At 35.5% G+C, this 17962-nt stretch overlaps 1 protein-coding gene across 2 annotated transcripts in view; it reads right to left on the reverse strand.

Annotated features, from left to right (window-relative positions):
- Nucleotides 1-17962, reverse strand: part of ARIH1 (ariadne RBR E3 ubiquitin protein ligase 1) — a 114390-nt gene that overhangs the window by 4019 nt on the left and 92409 nt on the right. The window contains exons 6-13 of one of the 2 annotated variants that reach the window (XM_061180102.1): nucleotides 16880-16946; nucleotides 15453-15559; nucleotides 13234-13276; nucleotides 12624-12695; nucleotides 9752-9882; nucleotides 6304-6361; nucleotides 2052-2312; nucleotides 497-609 (exon numbers count right to left, since the gene is read on the reverse strand). In XM_061180102.1, coding sequence (XP_061036085.1) covers nucleotides 497-609; nucleotides 2052-2312; nucleotides 6304-6361; nucleotides 9752-9882; nucleotides 12624-12695; nucleotides 13234-13276; nucleotides 15453-15559; nucleotides 16880-16946 — 852 coding nt within the window. The remainder of the gene's footprint in view (nucleotides 1-496; nucleotides 610-2051; nucleotides 2313-6303; nucleotides 6362-9751; nucleotides 9883-12623; nucleotides 12696-13233; nucleotides 13277-15452; nucleotides 15560-16879; nucleotides 16947-17962) is intronic. The other variant, XM_061180101.1, reaches the window with a different exon arrangement.

Genomic DNA, 17962 nt, shown 5'->3' on the forward strand with positions numbered 1-17962 from the left:
AACATTCTGCATCTTTCACTTAAGTGGTAACATATCTTAAAGTATCATCTATCTCTAGGACAAAGTAAATCTCTCCTTAGAAAAAACAAATCTTAGAAAAACTCTTTGAAAAGTTTGGGTAGCTCACTTGTCAACAGCCATGATCCACAGGATCCCTAGGCTAGGGCCAGCATCCTAATCTCACCCCTCATCCTAATAGCCACTTGCCCTTTTGGGGCTCCTTCTTCCTGTCAGGGCAGCAACTACATAGATAAAACTTCATGGAAGAAGCAGAATCAGCCAGTGGGATAAACGGCTGATTTCCTCCCTATGCTTGACTAGCACTATCTGGAATCTGTTGCCCAAAGGACAGAAGCAATCTGTGAGAAACATGGCAGCAGCTCAGTTATTGAATATGCTAAACCCAAGTTTCACCATCATCTAACTTCACCACTAAGGCATACCAGACCACCGGTGGCAGACATTTTTGTTCAACAACTACTGGAGAAAACCTTACCTGTACTTATCTTGTACTTTCTGCTTTATATCCTGCAGAGAGTCTTGGGAAATATCTCGTTCAAGGTAGCCCGAGAGCACCTCTGTGGCATTCTCTAGATCTGCTTGGTTATTCTGTAAGAGGAAGAAGAATATATAGTAAATTTTGCCTTCAAAAGAAAGCTAAAAGATAAACCATCTTAGCTGCTTCCTTCATAGACTGTGGCTCAACACCAATTTTGTAATTTTCACAGGTGGTTTAATTGCACCTGTAAAGCCCTTCATCACTTTCACCCCTAACAACTTGTTTTTTCTTTTCCAGGACAATTTTTTAAATATTAAAAGAACTAAAGATTTATCCATTACCTCTGGAAGAATATTAAGGACAATCTGAAAGGACATAAGAAAAAGTTTTTGGAATCTTCCAGTTCTGAAAACTGCTATTGGCTAAAGCTTGAGGAAAAATTAGAAACCCATTATTCTTTATATCTAGCTAGATATCTACTTCTTATAAGAGAACACTGTATGGAAGATTAAAATTTTGTTATCCTTTACTACTATGGCTAGTTCTATATATTTACCCATATAAATTCCCATCTGCTAGTCACTGTTATTACCCAGCTATCTATCAACATCAATGTTGCATGCATCAATTTTAAATGAGCATCTCTACTTGAAAAACCTCTACTGCTAAAAGGCCCCCTTTTAGTCATTACTTCTCCACAAAAGGCAAGCACCGTATTAACTTCTAATACCATGTATTAGTTTTGCCTGAATAAAGACTTTTGAAAGAACTTATGACGTGCCAGGTGTTACATAAGCATTATACATGGATTGTCTCACTTAAACCTCTTAACATTTATAGAAAACTTATCCCCATGCTAAAATAGAGATATAGACGAGGTTAAGTAATTTGCTTCAAGTCAACAGAGCTAAAAAGTGATGAAGTCAAGATTCAAATTCAGGGCTAATTCCAGAGCCTGCACACTACATCGCTAGCTGGCTAAACCACATCAATTTGAACGTAGTTCACAGCAAGAAATCTAAATTTCTTGTATCTTCCTAATAAACACGAAACTTTTCTTTTTTAATTTTTTTAATTTTTATTCATTTTATTTATCTTTGGCTGTGTTGGGTCTTCGTTGCTGCGCGTGGGCTTTCTCCAGTTGCGGCGAGCGGGGGCCACTCCTCGCCACGGTGCGCAGGCTCCTCATTGCAGTGGCCTCTCTGGTTGCGGAGCACGGGCTCTAGGCCCGCGGGCTTCAGCAGTTGTGGCACACGGGCTCAGTAGCTGTGGCTCGTGGGCTCTAGAGTGCAGGCTCAGTAGTTGTGGCGCACGGGCCCAGTTGCTCCGCGGCATGTGGGATCCTCCCAGACCAGGGATCAAACCCGTGTCCCCTGCACTGGCAGGCAGATTCCTATCCACTGCGCCACCAGGGAAGCCCTTAACACTAAACTTTTAATCCACATTTTTGGGCAGAGAGTAAGCTTTAAAACTCTATATATCTTATCTATGAAAGGCAAGTAGTCCTATGACACACAGGTGGTTTTATCCCCCACTCAGTAACTATTCCTACCTCAAAGATAATGGACTGGTTATTCTTTTTGAGGTAGAAAGCGAAGACATAAGTGTACATGAGTGTGGCACGACACTGGCAGAGGACATCAACTGCTTTCTTCAGGAACTGCACCTCAATCCAGGACATGTTGTGCTGTTGCATCTCTTCCATTTTCTGCTTCACCTGAGCATATAGTTTGTGCTCAAAGCGTAGACTCTGCATGTGGTTCATATAGCGATTACAGTAGAACAGGTACCTCTGAAGGGCTGCCCTAGATCGCTGTCCCATTAAGAAAAATTAAGGTCACATAATTATAACAAATGTATTATATATACACAAAAGCTGATATCATATTTACTGATGAAACGGTATAGGAATTTAGGCTAAAATCGGGAACAAAGAGACATCTACTGCTACCTTTGTTATTTAATATTTTTTGTATGTCCTATAGCTGTACTTTCCAATACAGCAGCCACTAGTCACAGGTGGCTATTAAAGTAAAACAATCAGTTCCTCAGTGTTCAACAGCCATATCGCAGTCAGTGCCTACCACATCAGATAGTGGTAATAAAGAATATTTCCATCATTACAGAATGTTCTACTGGATAGCTCTGTTCTGCGGTATGTAATAAGGTACATCAATATTTTAAAGTAGAAAACAAAAGAGAGGCAACCAGACATCATATAACACCTAATATAATGCAACAGAAACTATACAGTACCACCAGTTAAGTGTTCTGTGTTCTTTCCACACCCCTCCCCAAATCGAGTCTGAATTCAATTATCTAGAATTAACCACCAGTTTCAGGAAATTCAGTGATAGAAGAACCTATTAAATAAAACCAGGGAGTTGCAATCAGCAAATCCAGAATGTGTTAAATTCTACAAGAAAAATGACTTAGTTTCCTCAACAAACAAATGGCAAGGGAAGAAAAAAAACCCCCCAAAAAAACAAAAAAATGAAAGGACCTATAGATTAGAGGATCACATCCAACTTGTGCACCTGTATGGATCCTGATTTAAACCAACTATAAAAGAAAGTTTATGAGATAAATGGGGACATTTGAACACTGGATAGTTGATGATATTAACAAAGTACTGCTTTAAGTATATAATTATAAAATAATATATAATAAATATATATACAAACATAATTATGGTACTACAGTTTTATGAAGAGTCTTTTAAAGTACATGAACTATTACAAAAAAAATATATATATATATATATATATATAAAATATCAGGTCTAAAATACCTTTAAATACCTTTAAAATTCAACATGAAAGAAAACCCACACCAACACTGCAAATAAGACCCATTTTTAATCAAATGTCAGAATCTGGATTGAGAAATGCAATCAGTATCCTAAAAACACTTTGGAAAAACAAACAAAACAACAACCTGACTGCTTAGAACAGGGGTAGGCAAACTCTGGCCTGTGAGTGAAATCCAGCTGCTGCCTATTTTTTGTAAACAAAGTTAACTTGGAACACTGCCATGCCCACTCTTTTAAGTCTATGGCTGAGTCAGCATTTCAAGAGCAGGGACAGAATTGAGTAATTGTAACAGAGACTATATAGTCTGCAAAGCTGAAAATATTTACTATCTGGCAACTCACAGGTCTAGTAGATAAGAAAATTCAGGGAATTCCCTGGTCGGGGAACTAAGATCCCAAAAGCCTTGAGGCCCAGCTGGCCAAAAAAAAAAAAAAAAGTAATCTTGTTATCTCTAGCACCTAATATGAAAAGAAAGAAAGTCTAGTAGATAAGAAAATTCAGGGAATTCCCTGGCGGTCCAGTGATAAGGACTATCACTGCCAGGGGCCTGGGTTCGATCCCTGGTTAGGAAACTAAGATCCTGCAAGCTGCACAGTGCAGCCAAAAAAATAAATAAAAATTAAAATTAAAAAAAGAAAGAAAAGAAAATTCAAATGTCCACCCCTGTCATAACTGTGGCATAGTATATTAAGTCAACAACTTTCTACAACACAGGTAACATCCTTCCAAGGCACTCAAAGTACCATCTATGTTCTTTCTGTATTGTGTGCCAACTTTCTAGTACTTTTTAAGAACTACAACTCCCAGAAAACACTAGGCCTGAGTATGGAAGTAGGGGAAGTGAGGAAAGAATATGCTAGATGTGTGCAATGGTGTGCTCCATTCTGGGAGGTATGGCTCCCACTTAAATAAACAAATAAATACAGGCACTCATGAAATTTTTCCCTGTACACCCACAGGATCAGAAGATTCTAGTTTAGTCCAAAAGAAATGAGCTAGAAAAATAATGCATTCTAGCATCTACAATCTACACATTAGCAGGGCTTAGAAGCTATGCCCAATAATCCACCCTCCCTGTGGACCTCAGAAAGGGATTCTACCAGCACCCAAATGCAGACCAGGTAAGGCCAAGGATAACCCATATACTTTTTGTTGTCAGCAAATACCATATTGTCGCTAGATCTAACTAGACTACTCTTCATTCAGGATAAGTAAAAACTAAAAGCCTACCATGGTTATTAGGAAAAATGTAATGCAGCATAAGAGAAAAAGAACAGTTCTCTATGGACTCAAAAAAAAATATTATCAAAATTAGAAGAAAATTTTAGGAAAATTTATGGTCTCTTCAGCAGAATTTAAGACAATTGTGACTGCTTAAAACAGAAGCAGAAAGCCATGAGGGCTAAGATTTAAAAACAAACAAACAAACAAACCCAAAACAGAAGGAGATGCAATGACAAACTGAGCTAAATAAAAATGTAACAGTAGAATCGATTCCAAATGGGAGGTAGGAAAAGCATGACTGTCATTGCAGAGTTTTGTATATAAAGATTACATGGGGTGATGTTTCTCAAACTGGAGTCTAAGGATGCTAGACAAAACTGGAGTAGGGGTGCCAAATGATCTGGTTTAAACAGACCATGGAATGTCTAAATATTAAAAATCTGATAATAACCTAAAGAATAATAACCTAAAGAAAACACATATGAATGAACTTATGAGAATCAACATTTTCAGGTCTTACATTTGTGAAATGTCTAAAATTGGCATCAAGCAAGATTACTTTAACTGCACCAGAGTTGAGAATAATAAGTGATAAAAGAATATATTAATGATAAATTCTGATCAAATCAAATTTTGATGCACTGTAGGGGTGAATGTGCAATAGGTGAGATATAGAAAACTGGTGGGAGAACAAATTATCACATGGCATTTAGTAGTATGGGTAACCCTAAATTTAAAAAACCTGGTCTGACAACAGTCTATCAACAGTAATTTAATTTCAGCAAATAACTTATCTGTCAAATTAGTTTTAACTTGAGTTCCACTGGTTTTGTGGTCTTCTTGGTTTGGTTGTATAGTTGCTTAAGAGTTTACAGCTGTTTTATGTTTAAACATAGTTAAGTCGTATTATAATAAATATAATTTAAATCAACATTGGAATTTGTGGGGGTTGTTTTTCCTCCTTTAAAAGGATCACAAATATTGTGAAAGTCTGTAATATGACTGCCCCTTAGGTTATATAAATATATTCCTTTGTATTTATGGTAATTTAAATTATAATAAATTTTAAAGAAGCATTTAAAAAGTGAAACAATAACAAACAGGTTTTGTTTTGGATTGCATCCTGGCAAGGCAAGCCATTTAAAAAGACTTTTGGGGGACAACTGGGGAATTTCAACACAGAATGGATGAATGTAAGGAATGATTAAATTCCAGGATTCTACAATTATGACAGAATTATCAGGCTAAAAGGAAATAAAAGTGTTACCGAATCTAATCCACACCTAGGGTTTGAATCCCATCTACTATAATAGTGGGTTATTTCCCTATCCAGTAAGAGGGAAATCCCTACCTCCTGAGACAGTTCATTCCAAATCAGCTCACCTAAAATCATTAGAGCTTCCTGATGAACAATGAGATAATTAATTAATTAAAAGAAGTAAGACTGCATATAAATTGCAGCAGTGCCATTTAACAAATACTATTCTTTAGTCTCCTTGCTGGGAAGGGAAAATCTTGATACTGAAGACTACTGAAACCTGAAAGTGTGCTAGATTAATTTTAAAAAATGCAAACAAACTTATAAGTAGGAGTACTCCTGATATCCATTTTGCATAAGATCCCCTCTCTACAGGTACACAGATACCCAGTATTTACTGGAATGTCATTTCAACAAATCTTTCAGAACTGAACACTCCAGCTAAATCATTCCCTAATCAACATAAAATGCACATTCCTGTTCAACTGTTTGAAAATAAATGTACTTACCTCCTGTGCATCTCTTGCTGCCTTTGCATCATCCTCATTATAGCGGTTACAGTTGTACCTTAAAGTAAGTGAAGAGGATTCCATAAAGCCATAAATCAATGAAAAGGGAACAAATCACAGAATTTTAGCCTGGATTTAGAGATTACCTAGAACCAATACTCTCCTTTACACAGATAAACTGAGGTGCAAAAAAACAAACAAACACCCCTAGTGTTTGAATCCTTTCCATAATAGTGTGTCAGTTCTCTACTAGTAATAGGCAGTTAGTTCTCCACCTCCTGAGGCAGTCCATTCAAATCAGCTTACCGATAATCATTAGAAAACACTGCTATTCTAGAACTTCCACTTACCAACTGTAGTTTGAACTTCTAATTCAATTTTTGAAGAAAGAGATCACCTCACCTCCTAGGTTGTCTGTTATTTAGCCAAATATTCCCAGTTTTTCCAGAATTACTCACCTTCTTATCTTCACTTGTATACACCAAAGAAAACCAATAGCTGACAGACCGTTATGTGCTTTATATGCTATTACAGTTTACAAGAATCACTGAATCTTCCTAGAGAGGTCAGCTCAGAGTGGAGATGTATAAAACTGGCACTTCCCTTGTTCCTCTGTTTTCTTTTACGGGAACCTACATTACAGGAGCAGCTGATGTTTACTGAGTGTTAACTACATACCATCCACTTACTAAGGACTTCAACTGTACTATCACATTTAATCCCCTCAAGCACCTTATGAAATATTATCCTCATTGAGCAGATGAAGAGAAGATAAGCAACATATTTAAGGTCACAAAAATAGAGCTTCAGAGATGGAAATTAAACTTATGCCCATCTGGCAACTGAGGCCCATGCTCTTAACTAGTGAGTTCATGTCTTCAGAGTCTTTTAACAGTAATCTTCTTAGAAGAATTTTGAATTTAATGTAAATCTTGTTAAACTGGATTCATTATTCCAGCTTGCCAAGTCCTTCAGGATTATAATGGTTTATATATTCAATATCCCTCTTTGATGTTACCCCAAAATGTATACAAGATTCTTATACTAGTTCAAGAAAATCATCAGTACAACTGACCAGAAAAGCAGTATATAGTTGATGTGAATAAAAAAGATGAGGACAAAGCCTTTCAGCAAACCTTTAAAGCATTTCACTAGAAGACACAAACCTATTATCTGTACTCCAAGAAATGGTCATTCAGTTAATCCCAAACCTCCCTGTCTGTATTCACAGCCTAGGCCACAAACCTCTCAGTCCACAGTGAAATACCTTGCTGAAATCTACCAAACATTCCCTAATCCATCAACCTAATAATACCATTTGATTCTGGAATTTCACATAAGAGAAAAACTAAGTTATACAGTTCATATGCAGCTTGTGGAATCACAGATTTTGGAAATTTGGGATTACGTTCTGTCTGCTCCCAATCTCTGGTACCTTTCCATTTTCCGTAAGTACTCAGAAATAACCAACAATGGCTTACTGATCTCATCTTGAAGTTTTTAAAGTAACCCAGACCACAAATCACCTGAGTCAGGAGACTTACTAATTTTCCCCCAGCCTGGGTTATAATCCTCTTTTACCAATAATTACTCCACTCAAGTTAGCCCAAAGACTGCCTCTTCTTGCCCTCTACTGGTCAACTATTAACACCTCTTCTTTCTATCTGACACATCCTTTTATACTTTCCTTTTGATATTTTTAGATAACTTTTAAGCCTCAACTCATTCTGGGCTTTAATCTGCCAAAAGAATTTTAAGGCCAAGAAAGCAAGCAGGGCCCATCTATACTTCTAACTCAGATAACTGATAGTGCTACTTGGAATGCTTTTTTGAAGATTTCTGAGGCATTTTCAGATTTAAACAAGAAAGCACAGCATGATTTATCTGCAATGTTAAAGACACAGGCAACAATTCTGACACCCCTGGTCCAGGCCATTCTTCATTCTTCTGTATCCATCATTTGTTTTGTACCCTTTCCATTTTTCAATACAGCTCATTGAAAATTTGAGTTGTGATCAGAGATTTCCTTACACATACACAAAGTCTCTTTAATATCTCTTCTTTCCTATTCCCTCTCCCCTTCACTAGGCTTGTTTAAATACATTCGAGTGAATTTAGTTTCCAGGAACACTCTAATCCTCCAGTTTGACTTCCTAAAACCTAGAGTACCTATACCCCAAATACCTTTCCTTGGCTCTAACAGTGGTAAAATCACTTTCTTTCCTTCTATCTAAGCAATTAGTTTTTACCTGGTTCAGAATTAATGTCAGACAAATAATCCCTCTTACTATTCCTCTAATTAATGAATCTAAAAGGGAAGACTTGCCACTGTCTTAAGTTCAGATCCTCCTCATCTTGTCTTGAACTTGCAATTTCTTCCCCTCCCACCCATGCTCTACAAAGCAGTCACAATGTCCAGATAACGTATGTAAAGCACATAATACAGAACCTTCTCATCTGAACTACAGATCTAGTCACTCCCAGTTAAAATCCTTCTGATAATGTCCAAACTACTTTAGGTCCCAGCCTACTTTCTCTTTTCCTATTCCCCACAATTTGAGCGGCCACACACTCAACACCAATAGGAGACAGGCAAGTAACACAAATGAGCGAAACAGGCGATTTGCATACTATAACACCCAGAAATATTTCCACTTTTACCAGGAGATGTGCTAGCTCCCATTTTTCTCATTTTGAGAAAAATGCATCAAGGCATCCTCAATCTAACTTGCATTTTTCCCAAATTGATAAGAAATGTACTTGGAACAAAGGTATGTATTGCTACCAAATGTGACTAGTGCCATCATGATATATGAAAATGCCAATAAGCTTCGGTCTTGGGAAAACAAACTGCAAAGTAAAGGCTCCATCTAAAGGGCTACTAATCAATTCCAGGTGGTTTCTGCCAAACAGAAATGCAGGCCTGTTCCTATGTTTCAAAGAGAGGCTAAAAATCTGGATTGCATTGGGCAATTTTTCCAATTTTTAAAGTTGGAACAAATTTTTTGTCTAATGGCGGTGCAGGGTAACTAAAACACAACTGTGGAAGGGGTTTTGCCAAGTCTCTTAGTTTTCAACTATTATCTAGAAAGACATATTAGACAATGCAACTCTTTTCTGGATAAGTCATGTACTTTCACATCATTCTACCATTGTTCATGCGGCTCTTTTTGCCCTGAATGTTATTCCTACCACTTTTTAAACAAATGAACCCTTAGTCCTCCTTGAAGTTCAACTCAACTGTTACATTATCTGTGAGATAAGCCTAATTAATCCCTCTCTCTGGATATCTTGCATGTACTTTTAACAATGTTCACACCCTGTATTCATTTATCTAGCTCCCAAGTTAGATGGTGATTTCCATGAGGTAGAAATCTTATTCATAATATGTGGCAGATATATCACATACTTATGTGAACATGTTCTTCCCTTCATTTCCCCAACCTACCAGGCAGATCCATGTGGTTCCCAAGGGCCAAGACACACCCAGCAAAACTCTGCTTTACAGTTCTGGTTACGACAGACCATGTGATTACAACCGCCATCCTTCTCAATTGTGACATGGCATTTGGGACATTCCTATGAAGAGAAACTATAAAGTTGGTGTCAATGCTACACTGAGGAGAAGCCAGTTTTAGATTTGGTTTATTTTTAAATACCACAGTTATTGTGATTAATACATGTAAAGCACTCAGTGTCAAACACTTAATAAGTACCATTGAAAATGAGTTGTTATTATTACTGGCTATTAAGATGTATAACAACTTAAGGATTTCTTTTAGTGGGGTTGGGAGACAAAAACATTTTAAGTACTTTTAACCAAACACATAGTAATAATAGTTTTATGGGAGGTTAAACATTTTCTTCATGTAAATATATTCTTCTAGTGTCATCTAGAAATAATCATTGAGTACTTCCTGTATCCCATACACTGTTCTCAGTGTTTTATATGCATTAACTCATAATCTTTATAGTGGCCCTACTCTTATTTCCATTTGTCAGATGAATAAACTAAGAAAATTTTAAAGAAACTAGTCCAAGGTCACACAGGTAGCAAATGGTAGAGTCAGGATACAAACCCAAGCAATTTGGCCTCAGGAATCAGGCAAGCAAGATGGGTAAATTCTTTTTGTGGCTACTGAATTTCCCAACTTTCTTGTGGTCCATTTACAATTGTGCTACAGAGATCACTTTTCTTTTTTCCAAGACCGTATCATTTTCTCGGTTGCTAATGAGCCAAAGTTATTACCCTGCAGGCATGTTTTTTTTTCTCTTGAAAAATCTAGAAAATTAAACTTACTCATTATTTTTAATAAAACCATAAGATGTAAAGCTTGGATTTTGTTGTACATTTTTGTATCTGACATCTGTTACTCCCATAACGGGGGGAGAGGATCACCCATTATATTACTTGCAATTCAGCTATTGCGAACAGACAACACTACCCATAAACTATAGTAATTCAATAGGTCAATACAGCAATATTTAATTATACATTTTCAATCAAATTTTTGAAGTCACTCACATAAAAAAATACTACATTTTCCCAAAGAAGCAAATTCCAGGCCTAATATATCTGTTTCATTCTATATTTCTTAGCTATAATTAACTAATTAGTATTAATTTCTTAATATACCAACAATCTGCAAATCCTTTAAAAAAGCTAATAACAAAAATAAGCTTCTGAAATGTCTCAGAAGAAAAACTCCTCAGTTTCATCTCAAAACTGCCAAGGAGATAAATCTGTTATTACAAATTGCCATTCTTGCTTAATAATCTACCTTCTAAACAAACTCAAAACATATTCAAGCCTATACTCCCTATTTTAAACATCTTGGGGATTCAGAGTATTTGGGGATTTTTCTAGATACAGAAAGAGGGCTACAGTTTAATCAAACTACTTAGGGAAAATATAACTGCCCTATTCTAAATACTGGTTTGAAAGCAGATTCTGGGATTTTAATGAACATTTCTGGTGGAGAAATCTTCAATTTTTGAAAAAGAATGCTTGGCTACCAGGAAAGTTTTAAAAAATAACAAAAGCAACCACTTCCTGACATTATAGTTAGGTTTTTTTGAGTGCCATAAGGTATGTTTATCATGATGGTTTTAGAGAGCACAGAAATATCAACTTCAAAACTACATTCCTCAAAGATGTGGGCATTTGTTTTACGCGACAGGACTCACTGTTTTACTGCTAATGCTTTCTGGGAGATAGAAATGTATACATATATTTTAATCTTTTTGGGTAGAGCAGGGTACTAATGGTATAAAATCATGTGCTGGCCTTCATCATTTAAGCACTCATTCTTATCACTATCCTGAGACTGAGTGATGGAAGAGTGCAAAGCTGTAACTAAACTCTGGTCAAACAACTCAATATTCTTTAAAACATCATCTTCATATGTGAAAGACAATAATAAAAATGAATAGCCCATGAATAACCTTATTATCCATCACCCAAGTCACTTCCTATACGAATAGGATGTAAGATTGAATGTTTACACAATGTTCTACTAAGAAATTAGCTGGGTACACAGTTCAGATTCAAATGCTTACTTATTACTTAGTGATAGAAAAGAAGAGTGCTCAAGATTATCTGCATTTGTAAGACATTCATCTAGGGTTAAAGAAGTGGTTCATGGCATAAAGATACTGAATTTTGAAACTAGTATCATGACCAATGTTATTCAAAAAATAAAAACCAAAAAAACAAGGATACTCATATTACCCCAAAGCTTCTATTTCTCAGGATTCAAGTCTCTTAATAAATCATATTTTGGAAGTTTAACATGTTAAAAATGTTAAACTTGTTAAGCCCAATTCCGTTACATAATAATAAGTTACTCGGTTATTCTGACTGAACACTGCCCTAAAGAATGACTCCTTAGAAGTTAAACCCTGGGGATTTTAAAAGGCAGAAATATAGCTTAGTTTAAAAAAAAAAAAAAAGAAAAGAAAGCTAGGTGGAAAAAACTCTGTAATACATTTGTATACTAAAAGGCAGCCAAGAACAGTATGAAAATATATTATCAAACCCCAGAGTAGAAAAATTATCAACTACTGCTTTCCTGATAGAAGAAAACTTCTACAGCAGAGTACCGTGCATATTGCACTACAGTAATCAATAAAATAAACTCAAACAGTAAAACAAAGGCAAATTATTAATAGGCAATAATTCTGAAAATAAAAAGTAAACCTTAATCAAGAAAAAGGTAAAACAAGGCCCTTTATTAGGTAAACTTACTACTTTTGCTAATGCTGATACACCTATCCTTATCAGTTTCAATACCAAGAGTTTACTGAAGGAAAATACTAACCTTTGTGTTGGCTGCAATCCAATTAGAGGTTTCACTGTCATCATCACACTTTTTAATCCACTTCTTCAACCACTGTTTGAAAACAGGAACCCTTTTCAGTACAACAGAAGACTCAAGGATAGCAAATTACACCAACACTTAAATACAGTCAAGCTTAAATGTAAAAACCAAAGGATAAGATTATCACTGGGTTTACTACCTTTTAAACCAAGAAATCCTGTGATTCTCATATCCAGTCCAGGTACACAAAAATCAACCAAAGGAGGACTTTCTCTGGCTGAAGCTAAGTGGGGAACCTAGAGCCCAAGGAGAGGCCCAGCTGCAAGGTGTGTCATTCCCCTCAGCTAATTACAAAGCCTTCCAAGGGAGGTGCCTTAACCCTCAATATCTTTTTTTTTTTCCATTATCTTGATAATAATCAGGAGATGATTTTATTCCTAAGGAATGTTCCCTGAATACTTGCAAAGATCACCTGAAATAAAAAGGGTAAAATACTATCTTCCATTTACTAATGAATAAATAACAAACTTGTGGGCTGTGGCTTTCAGTCATCAAGTCTTAGAAGTACTCTACTACCTTATTTAAAAATGAAAATGCCAGGCAAACTCACCTTACATTTAACAGGGTCATGCCAATTTTCTCCACAGTTAAAGCTGTTAAGTGACACAAGAGTTAAAAGAATTAAGTCCTACCTACTGTAAGTAAAGTAAACAAACAAACAACTTCATGCTTTACAGTTCCTCAATACTTTCACCAGTTTCTAGTGACTGCAAAATACAAGGACAGGAACCATGTCTATTTTATTCTACAGTAAATTATTTAGCATTTAGTATTGGGACCAACACATATTTGCGTGGGTGTGTGTGTGTGAAATGAGGAATGACTTGTAAGCATGAAGACATGCTATGATGACAATTTCATAATACATGACTATTTAAATAGCTACCAAACCGTTAAGACAATAAGATCAGTTTAGTTAGATTTGTATTTTTCTGATAGTTTTTAATATGTATAATTCCTTGCTGCGACCATTATCTAACTGAAACCAAAATGAAATCATGTTCAATAATTTGAACTTAAATTTCAACCAATGCTTCATAGGCATATATTAAATATTTTATTTAACACTCCAAATGAAGAGTTAAAGAATGACTTTGTAGGGTAATTCTATACTTTAGTACTAATGCACAGTAAGCAATATGTGTGGAAGCAAACAAGTCACATCTCTGCATGATCCAAACAAATGAACCTCAACCAGTAGAGATAAATTGTACCAAACAAGGTATACAGCAAAAGACTATGTCTACATATTCTCTAAGACTATATTAATTGCTAATCCCTTTCTGTTTTCTAGGCACATGGTACATACATTTGTTTAAAAAGTATAAATTAAGAATAAACACAAATGCTTGTGAAAAAGTAACCATGGTATGGCTGATTAATCAGCTAATCAAGTAATCTGGGAATGCCAAAAATCCCTTGCAAATTAGAAGAATAAAGTGCTACAGCAGTTTAAATGAAGTCAGGATAATGGTTACTTCTGGAGATGAACATGGGGAATGGAATGGAGAAGGGAACATCAAGAAGCTTCAAATGTATCTGTCATGTTTTATTTCTTGACAAAAACAAACAAAATACTGATTCTGATTAAGCTGGGTTTTAACTATGTAAGTACTCGTTATTCTCTATACTTAAGTCTGTATTTGAAATATTTCATACTAAAAGTATATTTGAAAGTAGGTAAGGAATCAGACTCTACCCTCTGTCTACAGGGTAAACTCTGAAACAATAATGCATATTAAATCTTTACCAAAATAGCATGTATTTTACATAAATTTAATCTCTATGAGTTTACCTACTCTTTTGGGAAATATTTAGTATTAATGATGTGTAAGTCTAATTCTATAGATGTTTGGAGAAAAAGAAGAATGATACGGAATACCAATAAAATGTTTGTTAGTTACAGAGCCCCCTGGCTTGACTGGCTTCTCATTCCTAAAAGAGCCATAAGGGAATGGAAGATCATCTTAACTCTCTAATACGTGATATTGGAAATTCCCTGCTAAATTGAACCTAAAATTCAAAGGCTAAAGAGTATGCTATAGCACTCCCAGGAATCCAGGTTACCAAGAAAGCTGTGGCCAGGGGCCCCATAGAAGAACTCTTAGTTAAAGAAAGCACATCTATCAACTAAGTTTTATCTTTCCAAATTTACCTGCATATTTTTAGGAGTAAGATTAAACTTGTCAGAATAAAGGAAATTAAAAACAAAACAAAATACCTAACTGTGTATTTTATTTCCTAAGAGAGAACCTGAAAACAGATCAAGAGCCATAAGGGAGCCAAACATAATTTGACAAAATAAGCAGTCAATCAGAAATGAGAAGAACTTTTTAAATTTACAATAAATAATGTAATAATAAATATAAAACGGATAAACTTGAAAAAAAAAGAAATGAGAAGAACTGAGTTTTTGTCCCAGATCTTTAAATTTGCTGCCATATACGTTCCAGTGGAGCACACAAGAGAATGTGATTACCGCCGCATTTTTTTTCCCATAAGAAAATAAATCCAAAAGTTAGAGCAACAAAGAAAGAGGAAAAACTATCTTAAGATGTGACTTTTTAATCTAATTTTTATTTAAAAGAAATACAAACTATTTAAAGTCAACATCACCCACCTACCTCAAATAAAGAATATTTTCTACTATTTCTTTTCTTTTTCTTTTTTAAAAATTGGGGTATAGTTGCTTTTTTTCTACTATTTTACTGATAAAAATAAATAGAAAAGCTATGTGCACTACTCCAATTTAGGAAATCACTTGCTTACCAAAACTGGCGCCCACATTTGCAGCGAACAGGTTTAGCATCAGGATATTGGACTTTAACAACATGGTGGCAATCTGGGGCAGGACACCACTTTAACAGTCGATTGCACTGAAATACAAGTTGGAACATAAAAAATGACAGCAAATTAAATCATGATGCAAGATTTTCCAGTACACCATGCAATTATTTATACTACTTCCTCACTATCACAAAGTGGGGATGGTGTCACCGACACATAAAAACCTGCCAGCAATACTTAGTCTCCTACAGCAATGCTTTTGGACGTACTGTTCTTCTAAGATTATAGATCCCTTGAAGACCTGGTATTATAAAATATATAACCTATCTCTTGTTCTATCTTCAAAATCCCACTGAGAACTTTAAAATAAATGATCACCATTATGTGATCATTAACAAGCATCAATTTGTCTATGGTTCTATTTCAGGGCAATTTTAAAAGATACAAGAAAACAAGATACGCTTCTACTTAGGGAAGGCGTTTACATGCTATAGAATAGTATGAAACAAGCTGAGGGATACACATGGAATTTCTCCCTTTGACCATAGAAAGCTATTCTAAGAACAAAAGCCAGTGCCTAAACCACAGCAAAGATTCCATTTTAGTTCATCAAAAGAAATATAACTTTTGAAGTATTTTTATTATGAGACAAAACATGGCTCAAGGAACACTCCATCAGAACTCAAGTTTATTGACCATTTCAAAAAATATACTATTCCTAAAAAATGCTATTTTCTACAAGATCTGACCTTCAGTTTAATCTCTAATAAAAATTAAAATTACATTCTAGAACTGAAATACCAAGTTACACTGGTGCTCTTGTACAGGGGCTGGCAAACTTCTTTCACTTAGAGCCAGAAAGTAGAGATATTTGGCTCCATGGGCCATATGGCCTCTTTAGCAACGACTCAACACTACCACTGCAGCACAAAAGCAGTCACAGAATAAAACTGCATGTTCAAATAAATCTTTATTTACAAAAACAGGCAGGCCATAGTTTGCCAACTTCTGTTAAGACATATTTGATAAAAACAAACAAAAAAACACTACATAATTCTTTTTAAATGAAGTTTACTGGTAATGGAAGGTAAAACAAGCAGAGATATAGCAGGGTTAGAGTGCCCAACATGATTAAACATGACATCACTAATAATCAGCTAAAATTCTCTGCTAGGGATAAAGGAAGACTATAAAATTATTTTATTCTCAAAGCTCAAGATAGATGAAAAGACATCTACTCATTGGTTTATCACATTCCTTTGAGAATAAAGGTATTTTGGTATGCTTCATAAATGAACACAAAAATTGAAGTTACTGTAAAGGTGTTTCTTATATAAGACAAACTGATATTTCTATTAATAAACAGAATTCCTTTTATTTAAAGAAGGAAAACTTATGCGATCACTTACCTCTACAAAGCTATTTGTTATTAAATGCTGATACTTTAATTTAACTTTTGAATCTGTGATCAGGCGCCTGAAAGCGAGAATAAAAGTTTATTAGGAAGTTTTCAGCTAAGAATATTTTCCTCATTTATAAAATAAAATCTCAATGCTCTGTGCTATAAAAACTGCCTTAAATTGAAAATACTAAAATACGCATAAACTGTCAACAAATAGAACTGTAGGAATCAAAACAATAATTTCAAAGTTTCTATAGTTTTATTTTGGTAGACATTTCCCCATTTGTTATACCCTAAATATTCTATTTTTACCCAGTTTGTATTGTAGTCTAATGACTTACCAATATTGTCAAATTTAGGCCCCTTTCAGAGTTTTCTGACTCTGATATCTTGCCTTAAGACAGCAATTCTCAGCCACCTTTTCTAAGATCCCCTCCCAAAAATCTGTGTGTGAAATAAGGGATGTTGGTAGGAATTTTCAGAAATGGATCCAGGTTTTGCTAGATATAATTTTGATAGCCTCCTTCTTCTGAAATCTTTGGTAATTTATCAGAAATGCCTATTAACTGCAACCTGGCTTCCTTTATCCACCTAGAACACCTTAATTCACAAGAATTTCTTGAATTCACAGGAACCCATGAAAGTGAAGAACCCTGAAGCTTAAGTTCCATTAATTTTAATAGTAAACATTCCTGTGAGTATTATAAGAAAATGGTGTTAAAGCAGAAAAAGAGTAACTCACAAAGTCAGCAAGAAAGATATCAAAAATGCACAGTCCAGAGAGAGACCTTCAAGATGGCGGAGGAGTAAGACATAGACATCACCTTCCTCCCCACAAATACATCAGAAATACATCTACACGTGGAACAACTCCTATAGAACACCTACTGAACGCTGGCAGAAGACCTCAGACTTCCCAAAAGGCAAAAAACTCCACGTACCTGGGTAGGGAAAAAGAAAAAGAAAAAACAGAGACAAAAGAATAGGGACGGGACCTACACCAGTGGGAGGGAACTGTGAAGGAGGAAAAGTTTCCACACACTACGAAGCCCTTTCACTGGCAGAGACGGGGGGTGGCGGAGGAGGGGAA

This window comes from Eubalaena glacialis, chromosome 2, assembly GCF_028564815.1.
Source record: "Eubalaena glacialis isolate mEubGla1 chromosome 2, mEubGla1.1.hap2.+ XY, whole genome shotgun sequence".
NCBI classification, from domain to species: domain Eukaryota; kingdom Metazoa; phylum Chordata; class Mammalia; order Artiodactyla; family Balaenidae; genus Eubalaena; species Eubalaena glacialis.